Source organism: Erpetoichthys calabaricus, chromosome 11, assembly GCF_900747795.2.
Source record: "Erpetoichthys calabaricus chromosome 11, fErpCal1.3, whole genome shotgun sequence".
In the NCBI taxonomy this organism is placed as follows: Eukaryota; Metazoa; Chordata; class Cladistia; order Polypteriformes; family Polypteridae; genus Erpetoichthys; species Erpetoichthys calabaricus.
Window position 1 is genome coordinate 151,930,072 of NC_041404.2, and position 19,758 is coordinate 151,949,829.

At 36.7% G+C, this 19,758-nt stretch overlaps 1 protein-coding gene across 35 annotated transcripts in view; it reads left to right on the forward strand.

The window, feature by feature from the left end:
- The window catches only part of rbfox1 (RNA binding fox-1 homolog 1), a 2,603,746-nt gene that overhangs the window by 2,369,057 nt on the left and 214,931 nt on the right, over positions 1–19,758 (forward strand). For 22 of the 35 annotated variants that reach the window (XM_051933405.1, XM_051933409.1, XM_051933407.1 and 19 more), the window contains one exon: positions 4,937–5,011. The exons of the other annotated variants lie outside the window; for them this stretch is intronic. In XM_051933405.1, the coding sequence (XP_051789365.1) occupies positions 4,937–5,011 (75 nt within the window). The remainder of the gene's footprint in view (positions 1–4,936; positions 5,012–19,758) is intronic. 35 annotated transcript variants of the gene reach the window in all.

A 19,758-nucleotide genomic window follows, 5' to 3' on the forward strand; every position in this document is an offset into this window, starting at 1 on the left:
TGGAGAGAAAATATCAGTGAGTTAATTTAGTGCATGTACGTGTTAAGATACAGTAAATCAGGTACCCCATGATGGTCATTTAATTCTTTTTACACCCTATGCTGAAATCCCCCCCAAGCCAATAATATCACCCATTTTCTGTTACATTGAAGGGGGAAATCTCCCTCTCTGTCAAGCATGATATTCAAGCACTGATCCATTTCGAAATAAATTTTTTACAAAATAGAAGCTTTCATAGCTTGAGCATATCTTACATCCATAAACTGTATCAGTCCCTCAATACATTTAATTTACTACAAAAAAAAAAACATTTTCTTGAATCAATAATCCATCATATAAACATGACACAATAACAAAAATATAACTAGTGTTTCCCCCAAATATTAAATTTAGCAGTGAGCTGCCATTGATAATGTTTCACTGCTGCTGCAAAATTATTTAAATGATGAAAATCCATTGTCCTTTTCCAGGTAGCATGTAATGTTTTTCAAAATTCATGTCGGGGAAAATGTGCATGTCTGGATGGCTGTTTGGTTACTAGGCAGATTATCTCTTTGTTCCTATATAAACAGTAAACAAACGGTTAAGTGATACTTGCACTGGTGCTGCACCCCCAAGTTTTTATTTCTTCAGTGACACATTACTAAAATCTAAATAAGTCGCTTAAAATATTTTATGAAGAAGAGAAAGACAACTCAGCATTAGGAAACACATACAGTATATGCAGAAGGGTAGTTACTGTTGTGATAGTTGCCCGGACACCACCAGTCGGAGACCACATCTTTATAAAAAGCACACGTTTATTTTCCATTAACAAACACAGTGTCACACAACACACAATGCACAAAGCAATAATCACCACTGATTCTCTCTTTCTCAGTCCTTGGCCGCCTCTACTCTCCTCCTGGGAGCTTCGTCCTACTCCCACTCCCGACTCTGGCTCCCTGATTGTAAGAAGGCGGCCCTTTTTATTCCTGCCCGGATGTGCTCCAGGTGATTGATGACGTCCATCCGGCAGCACTTCCTGGTGTGGCGGAAGTGCTGCCCTTTGCCCCGGAAGCACTCCGGGCATCCCTGGCAGGTTCCTCCGCCTTCTTGCCGAGTGTGGCGGAAGTAACAATATCCGGGTCCCACGAGGTTTAACGCACCCTCTGGCGGTGGCCACAGGTCCCAACGAGCTCGAAACTTTGTTCTCTTTTCCCGTGGTCCTTTCCTGCTCCATGACGGTTGTGCCCTTGTGGCCCGGAAGCTATTCTCGCCACCTTTCCGGTCCTTTTAGGCGTCCCGGCCAGGTAATAACCCTGGCCATCTGCGACACTGTATATAATGTATATTTAATTAAATTAAAAACACATAGAGAGAAGACTATTTTTATTTGATTAATTTGTCAGAGATTTTGTATATCCTATTAGGTGTTTTAGATAGATAGATAGATAGATAGATAGATAGATAGATAGATAGATAGATAGATAGATAGATAGATAGATAGATAGATAGATAGATAGATAGATAGATAGATAGATAGATACTTTATTAATCCCAGGGGGAAATTCACATACTCCAGCAGCAAAAAATATTAAATTAAAGAGTAATAAAAAATGCAGGTAAAAAACAGACAATAACTTGAATAATGTTCAACGTTTACCCCCTCTGGTGGAATTGAAGAGTCGCATAGTTTGGGGGAGGAATGATCTTCTCAGTCTGTCAGTGGAGCAGGACAGTGACAGCAGTCTGTCGCTGAAACTGCTCCTCTGTCTGGAGATGACATTGTTTAATGGATGTAGTGGATTCTCCATAATTGATAGGAGCCCCTTGAGTGCCCGTTGCTCTGCTACGGATGTCAAACCGTCCAGCTCCATGCCAACAATAGAGCCTGCCTTCCTCACCAGTTTGTCCAGACGTGAGGCGTCCTTCTTCTTAATGCTGCCTCCCCAGCACACCACTGCGTAGAAGAGGGCACTCTTACTGCAGATGTTGAAGGATGCCAGTCTTCTAAGGAAGTACAGGCGGCTCTGTCCTTTCTTGCACAGAGAATCAGTATTGGCAGTCCAGTCCAATTTATTGTCCAGCTGCACTCCCAGGTATTTATAGGTCTGCACCCTCTGCACACAGTCACCCCTGATGATCACGGGGTCCACGAGGGGCCAAATTTTAGCAGTCCAAATAAAATCAATATGGTACTGTATGCGGTTTAAATGTATTGATACATTATATTGTGCACTGTATGATTACAGAGTCATAGACTTGACAACCAGATTTTCTCCAGTCAAAGTGATTATTCATTATTGTGCAGAACTCCAAAGTTAACCTAAATATTACGAATGACTTTTTGACAACAAAGGAATACTGAAATCTCCATACATAACCTTCATACCTAACACATCTCTTTGTATTTTCCAAACAAGCCATATTCATTATTGAATTGTGGCTGTACGTGCAGTAATAGGGTAGCACTATGAAAACTGGATGATATCATTTAAATTTTCTACTTTCAGTAAGGGCTGCCAACTTATCCAGCATACTACTCTATGTGGTTTTTTTTTGGTTAGTCCAGTAGAAATGCATTGATTGTAACAAGAAATAAAAAACAACACTGACTTATTATTATATCATTTTATTAAACTAGCTTACTTCACATAGGCTTTTCAGCATTTTGGTTTCATTAAAATAACAGTTTAAAAAGTGAAACTTGGAGTTGCAAACCTGCTCACCTTCAAATTATGAATGTCTTTGGAATATGCAGCTGCATTTAGCTCTGTTACTCAGTTTCTGAGCATCAAGTTGGTTCTGGTTTTAATCTATATTTATTCACAGAAACTATTTTTTTATTTTAAAAATCCTTTTTTGGGGTTATTTTTTAATATTTTTTTAAATTAAATTGCTGTTAATTCTTAATTAAAAAAATTTTTTTGACAGTATAATTTTTAATTGAAAATGTCCTGTGACCAAAAACAGTGACATTTTTCCAATCAGGAATCCCAAACCCCGAGGGCCAGAGCCGATCCAGGTATCATAGAAGAACATGTATGTACTTAACTGAAAGAGTTTAATAAATTGATGAATTCATATGCATATGATTTACACCATAATAAGAAATGTCATCCATGTAGCAAAGCTCATGAAAGAGAAAATACCAAGGAAAATCAAGCAATTAAAAAGTTGTGTTTATTATAAAAATAACAGACAAGGATGAAAGAGAGGAAAAGGGGAAACCCTGCTGCATCTCTTTAGCCTGTGGCACATGTTGAGCTCTAACTGTATGGTTTGATGGCTAACCTGATTCCCATTCTCTCAGGTACTACAGACCACATTCTTTCTCACCTCCCTGTTATTTCTCCCATGACTATGGCTTCTTCTTCCTCACATTTTATTAATATGCTAAGATGATCCACTGTGGCAACCCCTAATGGGAGCAGCCGAAAGAAGAAGAAGTTATTGCCTAAAACTACCTTCATATCAGATGCTATCAATAATCTGCACATGACCCGTAAAACCCCTAATCTGGATTCACATAATCACTTTATCGTGTCATAAAAAGTTAAAATGACTGATTGATCATGTTCATTTTATTCATAGTACAGCAGGCAGCAGCAAGTCCACAAAGAAATTAATATCTAAATAATAAGTTTTACGAACTAAACATAACATAATCGGGCAAACAGAGAAAATGTAAAATGCCCCATTAAAAACAGCACTCGACTGCCATGAATGTAAAAAAGACCAATGGTGTTACATATAAAAAAGTAAGTTATGTTAAGAAAATCTCAAATACTGTAAGCCTAACACATGCTTTATTTTTCTGTCATATGTCAGACTTTATTGTCCATGGATTTAAAGATGGTGAATGAATTATTGTTAGCAAGCTAAATGTTACGGATAAGCCCATGCTGTGCACGGAAGACAAATAAGAACCACCATTCCAGCAAATATTTTTAGAAAAGTGCAATAAAATGATTATGGCTGTAACCTCACAAGTTTCTTTTACTGTTAAAGTCATGCTGTAGTTAGCCTGTTCTGTTGGGGTGTTTTAATGGGTGCAGATTATGCCTATCGATAGATGTCTATATTGGAGCTGTAGATATTTTTGCTGATGGACTGAGGAGTAAGCAGTGCTCACTGGTTTCTGCATACAGTGAGAATTGTGTACTATTCGTATTGCAGTGGTGGGTGTTTTTTTCTGGACTTTGCTTATGAATTAATTCCATGTGTTAGACAGAAATACTAAGTGATTAAGTGAGATTGGATTTGCTCCAATTCTTGGTTCTCTATCAGTTTTAAATAGTGGACAGCGTATCCCACTTTCTTCTTGACATTTTACTCAAGTCTTTTGGGTTTGCTTGCATGTCTGTTGTACATACATACAATATCTTTGTCATATATCCCCTTCCCCCAAACTAAAGGTCAGGACTAGTTGTTTTTTGTTGGAGCCGTTAAAAGCCGTTGAAAGTTATGCATAGCCTGAGAGGAACTGAATATTTGCTGAATTTGACAGCTGAAGTCAAACAGCATTAATAGAAAAAATATGACAATATTCAGTCCAGGCTCTCCAGTTTACATACTGTTTGCGTTATGACATACCTTAGTTGCATCTATCTTTAGCCTGATTTTTTTTTAATAAATTCAAATTCAAGCCAGATATTTTTTGCTAATTTAATATTAAACCGCAAAATTTCATAGTAAAGGTGTAACATGTGTTCAGCTTGTGAAACAGAAAGTTGTCAGGCTTCCCACAGGAACTGTTGCACAGTTAAAAAGATTGTTGGACACCTAAACATCTTTATGAATACAACACCGTTAAAGGGTTTAAAACATAGGTTTGGTCAAGCTGCTCTTCCTCAACAGTGTTTTTATATTATTATCCTACTTTTACATTTCTCATGAATTTATTTCACTCAACATTTTCTCCACTGTTCTGAATCTGAGTTATCCATTTCAGGGTCACAGGGATCCAGAGACTTTTTTGGCAGCAGCTCCTGTAAGACTGGAATCATGGGACGCTAGACACTGGCAGGTGAAGTGACATGCTCAGGGTTACATTATTTATATGTAGCTGACACTAAATAGTCTTCCTTATATTTTTCTATGTATTGCATTTTTCACAAGGCAGCACTGCTTAATTATTCTTTTAAGTTATGAATTTATTTTATGTCAGTTATTTTATTAATATACCGTAGCATCTTAGAAATTCAGAATACAAAAACTAGCAGTAATACATAGAAGTAGGAAATATTTTTCTTCTAAAGGACAATTTTGACCCACACTTATTGAAGTCCAGGAGCATTATGTAAATAATTCGGGACATTTTGCAAAATGTACAAAAATGACAATTTGCCTGTGAAAGCAACTATTTTGTCTCATCAATAGCAGAACATTTCATAATTTAGCAGTGTATACATTCAATTTCCTTGATTTTTATGAAAAATGCCAAAACATAATCAATATGGCAATATATATATAGATCCAGCCAAAAGAAAATATTATTTATGCAAATCATTGGACTTTACGGAATTTGTGACTGGGGAGAAATTTGCAAAGGTACAGGAGCACACCTACAGCCAACAGTCACTTGTTAACACAATTCTTCATGTCAGTTACCCCATTTATTGTATTAAAGGTGTTATTGTGAAAAATTGCTATCCATTGTTGCTGGATTTTTGTTTCAAAGCCTTGGATTTTAGCTGTTATCTATAATAACTTCAAGGCCATCAAGATAGCGTAACAGCAGGCAAACTGATTGCAGTGATGCAGTGCATGTCACTGGACACATGGTATTATAGGATTGCAGTGGCCACAGCTGGGCTCTACAGGCTGACATCAGAGTGAATTTAAAACACAGACTTGAGTAGTGACCAATAAAGGTTGGATTGGAGAGGTGCAGATTTTGAATATCAACAAGAAAAAAATAAGTGACGATCCTATCAAATGTATAGAAGCATAGCAGGGAGGAAGAGCACATAAGTAAAAGGTGTAGTACAGAGGTCATCAAATTTGGACCTGAAGGAATTCAGTGGCTTCAGGTTTTTGTTACAACAACATTTATTTCTATAGTACATTTTCATACAAATGATGTAGCTCAAAGTGTTTACATGATGAAGAAAGTGAAAAAGACAAAATAAATAAGAAACACTAATTAACATAGAATAAAAGTTACAACCTAATTACCTAATCAGAAGCCAATCCTTGTCATTAGTGGAACTTGTTATGTCACTGTATAAGTTGCTAGCACTTTCTTTCTTCCACATCAAATCATTTCAGTATTGTGGGTTTCTTTTTTTTGAGAAATGTACCCAAATGAATTGTGAGCCAGAGCAGAGTAGTAATTGTAAGTTATTCAGTTTTTTTTCCCAATTATTTTCCAATTGTTTTATTAAATCAGAAACTTCATAATGGTGTAAGCAGTTGTAAATGGGTCCAGGTACTGTGGTTGCAGGGTTTTGTTCCAGCCATTTTCACAGCTACTGATTCTGTTGCCATGCCATTTTGAATGGTTTATATTTTGTTAACTTTATATTTTGTTATTTTTACTGCAAAACCATTTTGAATTGTCATGGGTGCTGCACATCACCCATGTTGTGTAATTTGTGATATCATTGTGGAGCCAGTATAGATCATGGCAGTGCTCTTTAATTACCATTCTAATATTGAGTTATAATCTAAAGCAATGCCTTGTAGTTTATTTGCGTTTTAGATTTTTGGTCCTAGTTTTGATCTTTGCTCAGTTTCTTTTTGACTTTGATTTGTGGTTTCGGTTTTTCCTTCTAAGGGCTTTGCAATCCTTAAATTTAATTATTCTTTTGGACTTATATCATTATGGACCCATAGTCCATTTTTGGCCATTGGCTGTTCTTTTTTTTTCCAAGACTACCTGCCTACTTCAACAGCAGTTTTTCTTTTGTTATACAGTTTGTTATACTGGCAACTTCAAAATATTTCCGAACAGTCTCATGCTACCTCTGATTAATCACAATGTTTAAGTAGCTGGTCTTTTATCCTGCTTTTAGGAAAGTGTGGTAGTAGCAGATTTACATTAATAGCTAATTTACGGTAGAAACTTTGCATTTTTGACATAATTTTTTAAGCTTAGCTCTGTTTTTGTCATTTCTTATTAATTCACCTTTTTCCATGAACTTTGCTTCTTTAATTATAATCTAACAATGACAAATACTGACAAGCAGACACCTGAGCAAACAAACCCGGAAGGCTTCAGCTACTTATGACGAAGGTATGGCTACTTTTGGTAAAACGTTCATTTGTATTGGCTTATATAACCTGAGCACCAAAACAAGGAAAGTGAAGATCATGGTGATTGTAATAACAATCTTAAAAACCAAAATTAAAAAAACGAGACAAAACTATTCCCAAGTAACATATAAATGCTTGCTATATTCTAAAAAAAATATCAAACTCAGTTTTGTAATTTATAAACTGATACCAAACATATTAACTGAGCAATAACTGCTCAGTTAATTAAGGCAGGAGTCCAGTTAAAAGCAGAAGTTAGTTGGGACCCAGGATTGAATTTGAGAACCGCTGAGTTAAGGGACGAACTGTGGGTTCCTTTATTATTTGCATTGCATTGTTAATTGCCAGCTGGCTAAGTAAACAAGGAGCAATGAAGTCTAAAAGAGGCAATCAGGATAGGAATGTTAGAATGCAAGTTAACTAAAATTATGCACAAAAAAATGTTGCTTTAGCAATAATTTCTTCAGCAGCAATAATTTGCTTTGAACTAAAAGTCTGGGATGGAACAAAAACCAGCAGCCAATACAGCTCACCAGGACCACACTTGAAGACCCATTGCTGTAGTATATGGCATTGTACCAGTAACACAGCATTTTGTAGCTTATTAAGTGAGTGTGTGTGCCTGTACGTGCAAAGCGGTGAGGTAGGTAAATAATAATAATAATTCATTACATTTATATAGCGCTTTTCTCAGTACTCAAAGCGCTATCCACACAGGGAGGAACCGGGAAGCGAACCCACAATCTTCCACAGTCTCCTTACTGCAAAGCAGCAGCACTACCACTGCGCCACCTGTGAGGTATGCATGCTGTTTCCTTTTACTCTTTTTTTTTGTTCTTTTTTTATGTGTTAATAAATTAAATTCTTATATGTTCTTTTTCACTACTCTGCTAATTAAGGAGCACTACTTAATGAAGCATTATAATTTCCATTGGCAAGAAAGTTGTATGATGTGCTCCAGGGTGATAATTTTAGACCTGTTACCAACATTCCGAAGTTCATTGCATAGTATGAGTGTTGGGCAGCAGACTGGCTGTTATTAATAAACACTTAAATAAATGACTGAACAAATTCAGTTTGCTCTGATACGAGACATGTCGTGGTCCACACCATGAGAACCACTTGTACACGTTTCCAAACTTGTTTGCTAATGTAAATTACCTCATTCAAAGTCCAAAGTCAAAGTGAACTTTATTGTCATCTCAACCATATACAAGTATACAGATAGACAAAATTGTGAAGCTCAGGGTCCACAGGGTAACAAAATGAAGTGCAAATAATAAATTAAAAATAGAATTAAAATGTAAATTTAAATTTAAAATTAAAACATAAACAAGACAAGACATTGTGCAAAGACAAGACAAAGAAGCTGCAGCAATATTGATGTGTAGTTAGCAATATGAACTTTGATGCAATGTATGGTATTTGAAATCTAGGTACATAAATATAGTCAATAGATATGTAATATAATAAATAAATAATAGATATAGATAATACAGAAATTATCAGTGTATGATAATAGATGTTTAAGACGTGTAAACAATGACAGATCAGAATGTTTCACAGCAGAAGGTTATCAAGAGTGTCAAAATACTTAAAGGTCAGTATGAGATTTTCAGTTCTTTTCTACCTGCACACTCATCTTTGCAGGAAAGTGTTTTTAGAGGTGGTTGAGGCCGTGTGGAAGATCCCAGGTGGCAGCATGGTGTTAAGGAGTCTGACAGCTTGGGGGTTAAAAACTATCCTGCAGCCTGGCAGATCTGGCTTTGATACTGCAGTATCTTCTCTTGGATGGCAGAAGTGTGAAAAGTCCATGTGAGGATTGTAAGGGGTCCTGCACAATGCTGCAGGCCTTGTGGACACTGTGTTTGTAAAATATGTCCTGTAGTGAAGGGAGAGGCACCCCAATAATGTTCTCTTCTGTTTTCACTATCCTTTGCATGCGCTTGCGGTCGGATATGTTGCAGTTGCTATACCAGGCAGTGATGCAGCTGGTCAGAACACTCTCAGTGGTGCCTCTGTAGAACATGGTGAGGATGGAAGGGGGAAGACTTGGTCGCTTCAGCCGCCTCAGGAAGTGTAGTCATTCATAAACCATAATCAGAGATAGGTTAACCATCACTCTGTATAAAGACAGATTGGCTCTGGAAAGCCACATATTGCTTATGTTTTCACTAACTTTCACAAAATCACCAACAGCACTTCTTGAGCATTGCAGTACAGTCAGTTTGTTTTAATAGGATGGATAAAACAAGTAAAAAGCATAACTTTAGAATCAGAGTGTCTAAGTCAAGATGTGGTGCAATACCCAGCAGTTTACTAGCCTTAGAACTCAAAACACTCTGTAAACTGGGAATTTTAAACTAGCGAGACCCAAATGTCTGTGTAGCAGCAGACTCTTCAGCAATCACTGACCACAGCAGAAAGTGACACAACCTGTGTGAGAGACCAGGCAAATGCAGTACTCAAGCAGGTATCAGTGCTAGACTAAAGGCCAACCCCTGCAATTCCATCTATTCTGTTGTCTAACATCTGCTTACTGAAAAATCAAATGGACTATTTGAGACTGGATTTAACTACCCAACACAAGATGGGAAACTGTTGTGCCCTGATCTTCACGGAGACATGGCTAAATTTTACTATTCCTGATAGCGCCATTCATATGGATGGAATAACAGCATTCCATATGGACAGGAGCCACGATCTTAGCAGTAAGTCCCAGGGAGGAGGTGAATGTATTTACACTAGCAACAGATGGTGCACTAACAGTGAAATTGTCTCAAGCTGCTGTTCAGAAAATATAGAGCTCCCGACACTAAAATGCAGACCATTCTACTTGTCAAGACAACTCACAGCTGTTAGCATCCCAACTGTATACATTCCCACCAGGGTGAACACAAAAAACGCACTTTCCACACTGTATCAGTCAGTCACCACAATGCAAAATACTAATCTGGACTGTGTTCATATTATAGATGGAAACTTTAACCAAGCCAACCTGAGAACAGTTTTACCACATTATTATGGACTTTGCAACCAGAGGAGAAAACACATTAGATCAGGTTTACACAAACATCAAACAGGCATTTAGGGCAGCCTCCCTCCCCCACCTTGGAAATTTGGACCTTCTCTCTGTTATGCTTATTCCAGCATACAGGCCACTGCTAACTAGAACAAAGCCATCTGTGAAGCAGGAAAGGATTTGGCGAGAGGGAGCAGTTTTGGCACCGTAGGACTGTTTTGAATGCACAGACTGGAATTTGTTCAGAGAGGCTGCCACTGTCAACCAACACATCAATCTGGGGGAGTATGCCGAGTCTGTGACGGGATTCATATGCAAGTGTGTGGAAGTTGTGACCATTATCAAGAATATCATCACGTGTGCCAACCAGTTACCCTGGCATGCGCTTCTGAGAGCACAAAATGCTGCCTTCAAGTCTGGGGACAAAAATGCTGTTAGATCTGCATGAGCCAACCTGAATCAGGCCATGAGACCAGTAAAGCATGCTTGAGGACAGAAAATCCAGGGTCATTTCATTGCTTCAGAAGACTCCAGGTGCTTGTGGCATGGCATACAGTCAATCACAGACTACAAGTCTCCTCCACCACTCTATGATGACAGTGTTGATTTTCTCAGTACACTTAACTTTAGCCGGTTTGAAGCAAAGAACAAATACAACAATTATGGAAGCCCCTCACAGCCTGGAGAATCAAGCACTCTGTCTTGACTCAGCTGATGTTCGAAAGAGACTGCGCAGGGTCAACCCACAGAAAACTGTAGGTCCTGACAACATACCAGGGTGTGTACTCTAGGAATGTTCTGACCAACTGATGCATGCCCATACAAACATTTATAATACCCCCCTGAGGCAAGGCATCGTATCTTCGTTCTTCAAGGCCACTGCTATCATACTAGTGTCAAAGAAGTCACCAGTGTCAACACTCAATGACTATTGCCCTATAACTCTCACCTCCATCATGATGAAGTGCTTTGAACGGCTGGCCAAGGACCATATAACATCCAGACTCCCTGCAACGTTCAATCTACTTCATTTTGCGTACCACCCTAACAACTCCACCAATGACTGAAAACATTCCATCTGACCATGGCCCATCTGGAAAATAGTTATGTGTGGCTACTCGTTTATTGACTTTAGCTCCATTTTTAATACATTTAAGCCCCAGCACTCGGTAAGAAAACTTGATCCACTAGGCATCAACACCCTATTATGCAAATATATATTGGACTTTCTCACAGAAAGACCACAGACAGTATGTGTTGGAAAAAACATCTGAGACCATCACCATGAACACTGGGGTCTCCCAAGGCTGTGTTCTGAGTCCTGTGTTCTCTTTGATGACCCACGACTGTCATGCCAGGCATGATTCGAATCATATCATTAAATTCGCAGATGACACTGCGGTAGTGTGCCTAATCCTCAAAAATGATGACTTACAAAGAGGAAATAAAGCAACTTGTTGTCTGGTGTGACAACAACAACCTGTCAACAAGACATAGGAGACTCCAGAAGGAAGCACATGGCACATACTCCTCTTATAATCCATAGCAGCACTGTGGAGTCAGAAAGAAGCACCAAGTTTCTGGAGGTACACGTCATGACTGACCTGACATGAACTACAAATGCCTCTTCCCTTAGTCAAAAAAGCACAGCAGCATCTTCACATTCCCCAACAGATAAGGAAAGTATCACACCCCACCCCCAGGGCCTCACAACATTCTACAGAAGCGCTATAGAGAGCATCTTGACCAGCAGTCTCGCAGTCTGGTATGGCAGCTGCACTGTGTCAGATCAGAAGTCCCTCCAGATAGAGCTAAAGATGGCAGAGGAAATCATTGGACCCACCCTCCCATCTTTACAAGACCTATACTTGTCACACTGTCTTAGGAGAGCTACTAAGATAGAGTCATCACTCATGCAGCCCATGGACTGTTCAAACTTTAGCCCTCTGGCAAATGCTAGTTTGCAGTGCAAGACAGCCAGACTTTGTAGGAGTTTCTTCCCATAGGTCATCAGACTACTAAACTCCAACCAAGAACAAATAACATGTTGACCTATTGGGATTGTTAAATTCCTGAACACACACACAGACTGTTTGAATACATACTGCATATTTAGAATCTCATACCTTCCTAAAATGCTCTTATGTCTATGCATTATGGAAATGTTTATTGTCACTTGAACACTCTACACTCTATTCACCAATGCGTCTATTGGCTTTTACATATATTCTGTCTGTTATGAGGCCTATTATGTTTACCTGTTGTTGTGTAATGTGCACTTATCTTTATGTCTGTGTTTGTACATTGTTGTGTTTGTGCACTCCTTGTTGAATGGTTTGAATGGCAATAAAGTAAGTCCAATACAATCTAATAGAGACAACAGTACATTTTTGGTGTAATTATTTTTTGCTCTTACAGTTGCATTTTACAGGGCAAAATTGTTCAATCTTGTAGAATTTCAGTGCTGCCCAGATGAATTTGCAAGTGTAATGTTCTGCTGGAAATAATAAAAAAATATAAACTAAATAGATTTAGCATATTTTGAAGAGCATGCCTATTTATCAAATTTAACTGTCAAACAGCAAAATTCCTTGGAATAAAATATATTTATATCTTGTCTATACATACATGATCATAGGGTAAAGTATTTTTTATTCCCCTCATCGAAGTAACCCACATGCAATTATTTATGTCAGGAAGTCAATTTCCTCATATATTACCCCTGTTTGTCTCTGGTCTGGAACTGAGCTTTGTTAATGCTTATTTCTAAGTAAATTGTTTTGGGAAATGCAATATTTTACACTTGAATAGAAAGTTTGTTTGTTTAGGTATCTTGTTAATAAAACATTTTGTTTTGTTTGTTGGTCTCCTTAATTCCATAACTTGGATAGATTTTTGATTATACAGTAAGTCTTGTGCTCTCTCAAAGTTAATAATGAAGTTAAATTTTGGAGAGATACAGTCTCCAGTTTTTCACTTTTCGCTTCACTACTGGGCGGCACGGTGGCGCAGTGGTAGCACTGCTGCCTCGCAGTAAGGAGACCCGGGTTCACTTCCCAGGTCCTCCCTGCGTGGAGTTTGCATGATCTCTGTGGGTTTTCTCCCACAGTCCAAAGACTTGCAAGTTAGGTGCATTGGCGATCCTAAATTGTCCTTGGTGTGTGTCCTGCGGTGGGCTGGCACCCTGCCTAGGGATTTGTTCCTGCCCTGTGTTGGCTGGGATTGGCTCCGGCAATTATTTGTTATTTTTATTTATTAATCATAGCAAAAATTCTCATAATACATTTTAATGCTTTATATTTTGGTGAATCATTTAAATGTACATATTATGGTAAAACCATCAGAACTTGTTAAGTCAACAAAAACGCTTAGAGGAATATTGTAATCGTTCATTTCAAACTAGTCAATTTTCAGGAGACCTTGGATTTGTCAGTTTAGTTCAAACATTTCACAGAATCACAGACATTCTTCATGAGTATACTGTAGTCACAAAATTTTAAATTGGTGTCATTAGTAGCTTTTGAGTTATGACTCAGTATAAGGCAGCATGCCATAAATACAGTACACTCTTACAGTACAGAAAATATACACCATTGAGTGACATGGCTGATAGGCCATTCAGCCTTGCCAGTAATGCACCATTTAGGCTAATTAAACTTTTCAAAAGCCAAATCTGGAGACTAAATCTTGTTGCCTTAAATGCTCAGGATGAGTTTTTATTTGCAACGCAGAATGATTAGCTGTTTCTAGTTAAAAATAACCACAGGCAACTTTAGTATTTTTATGTAGTAGGCGGTGTTCAATTGTGTAGTGTAGTATTAGCTAGCCAGAGTTACTGGTATTTTCTTCAATATGCAGAAGTTTAAAATGGATTACTGCATTTAGTACTTAAATAAAACTAATAGAACCATAATAAAACAATTTTTAAAAAGGACAGTTTTGGTTTGGATGCTTGTAATTGTCTTTCACATTCCAAACACATTTTTTGAGAAGACTGGTGATTTTTAATAAATGTTGATGTCTTGCTTTTACTTGGTTAATTTCTTGCAACAGTGTCTTCGCCCTTCTTGCTGTGTTTAATATGTAGCTGCCTATGACTAGTCAGTTAAAGTTTTATCACCAAATGAAAGGCTGCTGAGCTGTGACGATGAGCCGTGTTGCATTTTTTATTATGTTTAATTATGGTACTGAAAGAAATTAATGATAAAAAACATTATTTATATGTATTGTTTTCTTCTGTTTGGAATTTATGCAGTCTACCTGTCGTTTGGTTGAAGTGCTGCGGCACTTGATCAGTTCTGCTTTTGCCTGTGTTGTGTACACCCAGTCATAACAATAAAGAATTAAGAATGTCTTTATTCATTGATTATGGTCCCAGCACTTAATCAATTTATAGGTGCTGTGCAGTGTCTTACTAAAAGAAAACATCAGACCATAAGCTGATGATTAGTATCTGTGAGTGATACTCTTCGTCTAATTTGAATAATATGTATATATCAGTGTAGGACACATGCTTAAACTAGAATAATAAGTACAGATTACGTTTCTGCAGGAAATCTGCTTTTGTACAGCATTTTAGTAGTTACCCTTGTTCGTGCCATTGTTAATGCAACTTTGCATATACCAGTATTTTGGCAGTTCTTTATTTTTTAACAAAATATTAAATACAGTAGATGTCATGTGATTCAGAGTCTGGTAATTATCTACCTTGTGAGTGCTCAGTACGGACAAAATACATTTTTTTGCTGAAGAATTTTTCATCTTCATCTCTACTGTATGCCCCGTAAATCAAGCCACCACTCTTATGTTAGCCACTATGTCAACACACACTGCTCCAAAGACTGTCCGTCTTCCCTTAGATTTTTTCTGCAATAGATGTTTGAGTAATATATGTCTATTTATGTGATTTTTCATTTTTTATATGTTTCTTAAAATGCGAGTATAATAATAATTCTTCAAAGAAAGACTCTTACGTGAAGCAAAGCTCATATTTTATTGCATTGTCAGCGACATGAAAGGGTGCATATTTAAAAAATGCAAAGGCATTGTGCTTTAATTACTTATAGGAGAAATGAACCTTGTTAAAATTATAAAACTGTTCCTACTGTAAAGCTTTTAAGATTCAGCTTTTAAATAGTCTTGATGAAATACATTTTTGCATGTCATTGTGACAGTTGATGGGAAGCTCATTGTATTTAAAATTATAGTCTTTCTGTGCAGTTCTCTGTAGGTTGCATAGCTGACATCTGCTATCAATAAGCAAGTACATTTTGGCAGGTATGAGTTTTAATAAAATAAAGAACGGTAATCCAAAAATGGCGAATGAGCAAAGCTTGCTAATTGCTTGGCTGTTTAAGGTTGCCAGGTGATGTTTCACTATGCACCTTTTATGTATTGCTGTATTAATTTTTCACATCACTTCCTTTTAGTGCTGTATCTTAGCTCCATCTGTAAAATTAAACCATTGAAAATGATAAGAGGTTGTGTTTTTGGCAGTTCATGATATATGCTACAGAATGTGTATTAAGGGCCCACAAAATGCAACCAGACTAATCACTACAGATAGGATGAAATTATTATATTATCATATGTGTATTGAACTGAAAGGTGTCTGATAATTGTCTGCCTAGTGACTTTGATTTTTTATTTTAAAATAATCCTTTATAGTTTTTCAACAGTATCTGTTGTAACAAAAACAGCAACAACAACATTTATTTCTATAGCACATTTTCATACAAATAATGTAGCTCAAAGTGCTTTACATGATGAAAAAAGAGAAAAAAAAAGACAAAGTAAGTATTAAAATAAGACAACATTAATTAACATAGAGTAAGAGTAAGGTCCGATGGCCAGGGAGGACAGAAAAACAAAAAAACTCCAGATGGCAGGAGAAAAAAAATAAAATCTGCAGGGGTTCCAGACCATGAGACCTCCCAGCCCCCTCTGGGCATTCTACCTAACATAAATGAACAGTCTTGTTTGTATTTAGGGTTTTCATGGAAGAACTTGATGATGATGATCATGCAGACTTCTGGCTTTTAATCCATCATTGTAGGAACATCATGATGCTTTGACTAGGTGATGGTGGCGCAGGTTGCCACCACAAAGACCACCACAAAAGAAACAGAAGAGAGTTGGGGTTAGTACGGATTCTAGAGCCACCATGAATAGTTATGATAATTAATTGAATATACAGAGCATCAGGATTAAACTAAAATGAAGGTATGAGAAAGCCATGTTAAAGTAATGTATTTTTAGCAGTTTTTTAAAGTGCTCCACTTTGTTAGCCTGGCGAATTTCTATCGGTCAGCTATTCCAGATTTTAGGTGCATAACAACAGAAGGCCGCCTCACCACTTCTTTTAAGTTTAGCTCTTAGAATTCTAAGCAGGCACTCATTTGAGGATATAAGGTTACGATTTGAAATATAAGGTGTCAGACATCCGATATATAAGATGGAGCAAGATTATTTAAGGCTTTGTAAACAATAAGCAGTATTTTAAAGTCAATTCTGAATGATACAGGTAACCAGTGTAGTGACATCAAAACTGGAGAAATGTGCTCGGATTTTATTTTCCTAGTTAGGATTCTAGCAGCTCCATTCTGCACTCGTTGCAAGCGATTTATGCCTTTTTTGGGTAGTCCCGAGAGGAGTGCGTTACAGTAATCTAGTCGACTGAAAACAAAAGCGTGAAATAATTTCTCAGCATCTTTCAATGATATAAGAGGTCTAACTTTTGCTGTGTTTCTTAAGTGAAAAAATGCTGTCCTAGTGATCTGATGGATATGCGATTTAAAATTCAGGTCACAGTCAACAGTTACCTCTAAATTCTTTACATCTGTCTTGACTTTTAATCCTAATGCATCAAGTTTATTTCTAATAACCTCATTATATCCATTATTGCCAATCACTAAAATTTCAGTTTTCTCTTTATTTAGCTTGAGAAAATTCTTATTCATCCATTTAGAAGCACAAGTAACTCATTGTGTTAGTGAAACAACAAAGTTGGGGTCATCAGGCGCTATTGATAAATACAGCTGCATGTCATCAGCATAGCTGTGGTAATTCACGTATAATATTATAATAAAGGAGGTAAACTATGATTTTCTGGAATGACAAACATTTTAACTGTTTAGACATACATACATATGTGTGTTGCTTCAATGTGACTCAGAATGGACAATAAGGAGACACAAGTCAGAGCAGAGATTCAGTTGTAGCCATGTGGTTGCCAAATTTCACCCTAGTGTTGATAAGAAGACGACATTGCCAGAGGAAAATAACTGGGGAGAAGCATGATGCAAATGATGTATAGTAAGGTGACAATCATAATTTCCAGCAGGGTACACTTGGATTCTAGTTATGAATGGTAGACAAGATAGTTTTGGATTATTATTTGGTGCTGCAACACTGTTTTGTTTGTTTTCTAATAATTGAGGCTATATTTTTGATGATTGTTTTGGAGGTGGGTAGCTGTAACAGATGCTGATGTATTGTACAATATTGTGCATCCTATTGTGGGAAATTTTAAAAGACTTCTTTAAAGAGGAAAATTTTCTCAGGGATCTTCTGATCAGTTTATTAACAGTGTTATTTTGTAATTTTTTTGCTTTAGCTGTGTTAACCTCTCAGTTTTGATCTTGGTCTACCTCCTAACTTTCTTTTTGCCCGGTACTTTCAAACAAAAAAAAACATTCATTCTTCGGTCCAAATACATCTTTTCATTTAATCTTTCACAATATATATATATATATATATATATATATATATATATATATATATATATATATATATATATATATATATATGTATATATATATATATATATATATATATATATATATATATATATATATATATATATATATATATATATATATATATATATATAAATCCAGCATATGCAAACTTAAGAAGAACATGTTCATAATAAATAAACTGTACACCCAATACCCCTCCCCCTCCTGATCACACTGACTTAGCCACCTCCCCCACCCCACCCCCCACGTAATTCTTTGCTATATATTGCCTTTGATTCTTGTAAGTCTAAGCATTATCCTCTGATGAAGACCTCTGGCAGGGGTTGAAAGCTCAGGAATAAAAACTACTTTATGATACGTGATTCATTTTTTCTCCCTTTGTGGATCTCCAGCTGCAAATATATATATATATATATATATATATATATATATATATATATATATATATATATATATATATATATATAAATATAATCACTATATACATAAACCCAATAAATGCCAGTCTGGATGCCACTTACTTTAGCTCATCAATGAACAGCATATGGAAGACTTGAGCTGAATGGTTCAGTGTCTTAGTCTGAGTGGTAAATCTCTAATACATTTTTAATGCTATCAGGTTATCTTTTTTCTGAGCATACATTTTCACTACAGGGCTGAATACTGTTACACCCTGTCAACCTAGCCCTCAACATATTGACAATACATTGCAAAACAAACGGTACATATTGCACATGAACTATTGTCACCAGTCTAGCTAAGAAAATCTCTTTATGTTATTGGAGGACACAAAAATCCCTGGATGAACCCAACATGAAAATAGAGTCTATAAATTTCACACTGAAGACAGTCCTATCAGACATAAAACTCTGTCCAAGGTCTATGAGACATTAGGGCTACTCCATGTTCTCATTTTTTTTTCATTCTCAAAAATGACTTTACTTCTTTAAACTCGTGGGTAAATTCAGAAGAATGTAGTGTATACTATGTTGTTCCACAATTATCCTGACTGAGTAAAGTACAGTATCTCAAATTGCAGTGTGAGGTGCTGATATTTTAAATATGCTCAGTCATGAGAGCAAGATAAATGAGGAGAAGTGACTTAGTTAAGTTTATGATCAAAAATGGTGAAAAATAATGATGAACAGTGTTCATTCTAGGCATTTTGACTGTTGGAGCTTTTGTAGGATTATGAATTTCAACTTTTTTTGCTCACTTCTCCCATAAGAACACCTCTAATGGCTATAAAGTAAATATAATAGCAGTAGTTCCGTAGTTAAAATGAATAAGTTTTAGTTTCTGATCAAAGATTTAGGGCAATCAAAGTAACATTTTTTTCTGAATTTTAAAGCCAACCCTTTAAAATTTCTTGAACAAAGTAAGCCAGTAAGACTATGTAATTTTCATTTTTATTGGATACAGGCAGAACTCGATCCCTTCACACTACAGCAAGGAATTGTCAATTAATTCAGTGTCAATTCAGCATTGGAAATCTTTGATGATCATTTCTTCGATTTGGATGGAAAGTTTCTTTATTAACCCAACACTAGTATCATTTGTCAGTTATGGTCACAGTGCCTGATGGTTTTCAGCTTAAGGCCATGTCACATTTGACGACTTTTCTAGAGATTTTAAGGCATAGCGGTGTTCTCCCTTGATTCTTGTCGCGTAATGTAACACGCCCAGTGACTCAGTCCAAGTAGTCCATGACATACTCTGACAAAATCAAACAGG